Here is a 2,500-nt window from a genome sequence, read left to right on the forward strand (position 1 = left end):
TCCGGGAACTGCTCACCGGCCAGGGTTACCGGAGAGACGCCTGTTAGCTGGTTAGCCTGTTAGCCTCAGTCTGGACGGGGACGTTACTCACTAATGAATATTTAATATTACAATAATATCATAATAATATTATGTTGTTATTGGTTACTAATATAAACCACTCCGGTCTGCGCAACACTCCCGTTAGAACCTCCGGGAACGGCTCACCGGGCTAGCTGTTAGCATGTTAGCATGTTAGCGTGTTAGCTGTTAGCACGGAGACAACAGCATAGTCATCTACTTTTATTTATTATTTTTATTTAAATGTTTGTGTCTTTATTTCAAATGACTGAGTTAATAAAACTTGTATTATTATAATTCATCACTTTCTTGAACTGTTAAAATCTTTAGTTTTTATTTTCGGACAAAAACAAAACGTTATGATTTTGTTTTGATCATATTAGCGTGTTAGCATCCCGGCTAGCGACCAAGCTAACATCTGATTAACAACATTATAATACAGTTAAATATCTGTAACATTGTTTTAACCATTCAATATTAATAACATCACACTTTTTTATACCATAATATTAAAATAAATATCTGCAACATAATAATAACACTTTAACATGTATAACATTATAACCGTGACCGTGTAACACCGGATGTGACCGTGTAAACACCGGATGTGACAGTGTAAACACCGGATGTGACCGTGTAAACACCTGACGTGACCGTGTAAACACCTGACGTGACCGTGTAAACACCTGACGTGACCGTGTAAACACCTGAAGTGACCGTGTAACACCTGACGTGACCGTGTAAACACCTGACGTGACCGTGTAAACACCGGACGTGACCGTGTAAACACCTGACGTGACCGTGTAAACACCTGAAGTGACCGTGTAACACCTGACGTGACCGTGTAAACACCTGACGTGACCGTGTAAACACCGGACGTGACCGTGTAAACACCGGACGTGACCGTGTAAACACCTGATGTGACCGTGTAAACGCCTGACGTGACCGTGTAAACACCTGACGTGACCGTGTAAACACCTGACGTGACCGTGTAACACCTGACGTGACCGTGTAACACCTGACGTGACCGTGTAAACACCGGACGTGACCGTGTAAACGCCTGACGTGACCGTGTAAACACCTGACGTGACCGTGTAAACACCTGATGTGACCGTGTAAACACCGGACGTGACCGTGTAAACACCGGACGTGACCGTGTAAACGCCTGATGTGACCGTGTAAACGCCTGACGTGACCGTGTAAACACCTGACGTGACCGTGTAAACACCGGACGTGACCGTGTAAACACCGGACGTGACCGTGTAAACGCCTGACGTGACCGTGTAAACGCCTGACGTGACCGTGTAAACGCCTGACGTGACCGTGTAAACGCCTGATGTGACCGTGTAAACGCCTGACGTGACCGTGTAAACACCGGACGTGACCGTGTAAACACCTGACGTGACCGTGTAAACGCCTGACGTGACCGTGTAAACCCCGGGTGTGAGCGTGTAACACCTGACGCCGTCTCCCCGCAGACATCAAGGAGCACGTGAAGCAGATCGAGAAGGCCGTGTCGGGGAAGGAGCCTCGCTTCGTGCTGCGCGCGCTCAGAGCGCTGCCGTCCACCAGCCGCCGGCTCAACGCCAACGTGCTCCACAAGGCCGTCACCGGCTTCTTCACCAACAACACCGCCACCAGGGACTTCCTGCTGGGCTTCCTGGAGGAGGTGGGGTCATGGGTCACGGGGTCACAGGGTCAGGGGTCAGGGGGTCACGGGGTCAGGGGTCACGACCCACAACCTGTTTTACAGAATACACTTTAAACTGTGTGTGTGTGTGTGTGTGTGTGTGTGTGTGTGTGTGTGTGTGTGTGTGTGTGTGTGTGTGGCTGTGTGTGTGTGTGTGTGTCAGCCCATGGAGATGGCAGAGGGAGACGTCCAGTTCCGCCCCAGATCCGGTAAATCAGCGTCGGCTCCTCTGCTGCCGGAGGTGGAAGCGTTTCTGCAGCTGCTGCTGGTGATTCACCTGAGCAACACCAAGAGCTACACACAGGTGAGGGGGGGGGGTCACCTGAGCAACACCAAGAGCTACACACAGGTGAGGGGGGGGGGGGGGCACCTGAGCAACACCAAGAGCTACACACAGGTGAGGGGGGGGGGGCACCTGAGCAACACCAAGAGCTACACACAGGTGAGGGGGGGGGGGGCACCTGAGCAACACCAAGAGCTACACACAGGTGAGGGGGGGGGCACCTGAGCAACACCAAGAGCTACACACAGGTGAGGGGGGGGGGGGGGCACCTGAGCAACACCAAGAGCTACACACAGGTGAGGGGGGGGGGGCACCTGAGCAACACCAAGAGCTACACACAGGTGAGGGGGGGGGGGGCACCTGAGCAACACCAAGAGCTACACACAGGTGAGGGGGGGGGGCACCTGAGCAACACCAAGAGCTACACACAGGTGAGGGGGGGGGCACCTGAGCAACACCAAGAGCTA

The 2,500-nt window shown here is 52.3% G+C and overlaps 1 protein-coding gene across 1 annotated transcript in view; it reads left to right on the forward strand.

Moving 5' to 3' along the window:
- The window catches only part of psmd3 (proteasome 26S subunit, non-ATPase 3), an 8,657-nt gene that overhangs the window by 372 nt on the left and 5,785 nt on the right, over positions 1-2,500 (forward strand). Inside the window, exons 2-3 of the mRNA XM_083917194.1 lie at positions 1,539-1,729; positions 1,914-2,054. Coding sequence (XP_083773320.1) covers positions 1,539-1,729; positions 1,914-2,054 — 332 coding nt within the window. The remainder of the gene's footprint in view (positions 1-1,538; positions 1,730-1,913; positions 2,055-2,500) is intronic.

Source organism: Echiichthys vipera, assembly GCF_963691815.1.
Source record: "Echiichthys vipera genome assembly, chromosome: 7".
NCBI lineage: Eukaryota > Metazoa > Chordata > Actinopteri > Perciformes > Trachinidae > Echiichthys > Echiichthys vipera.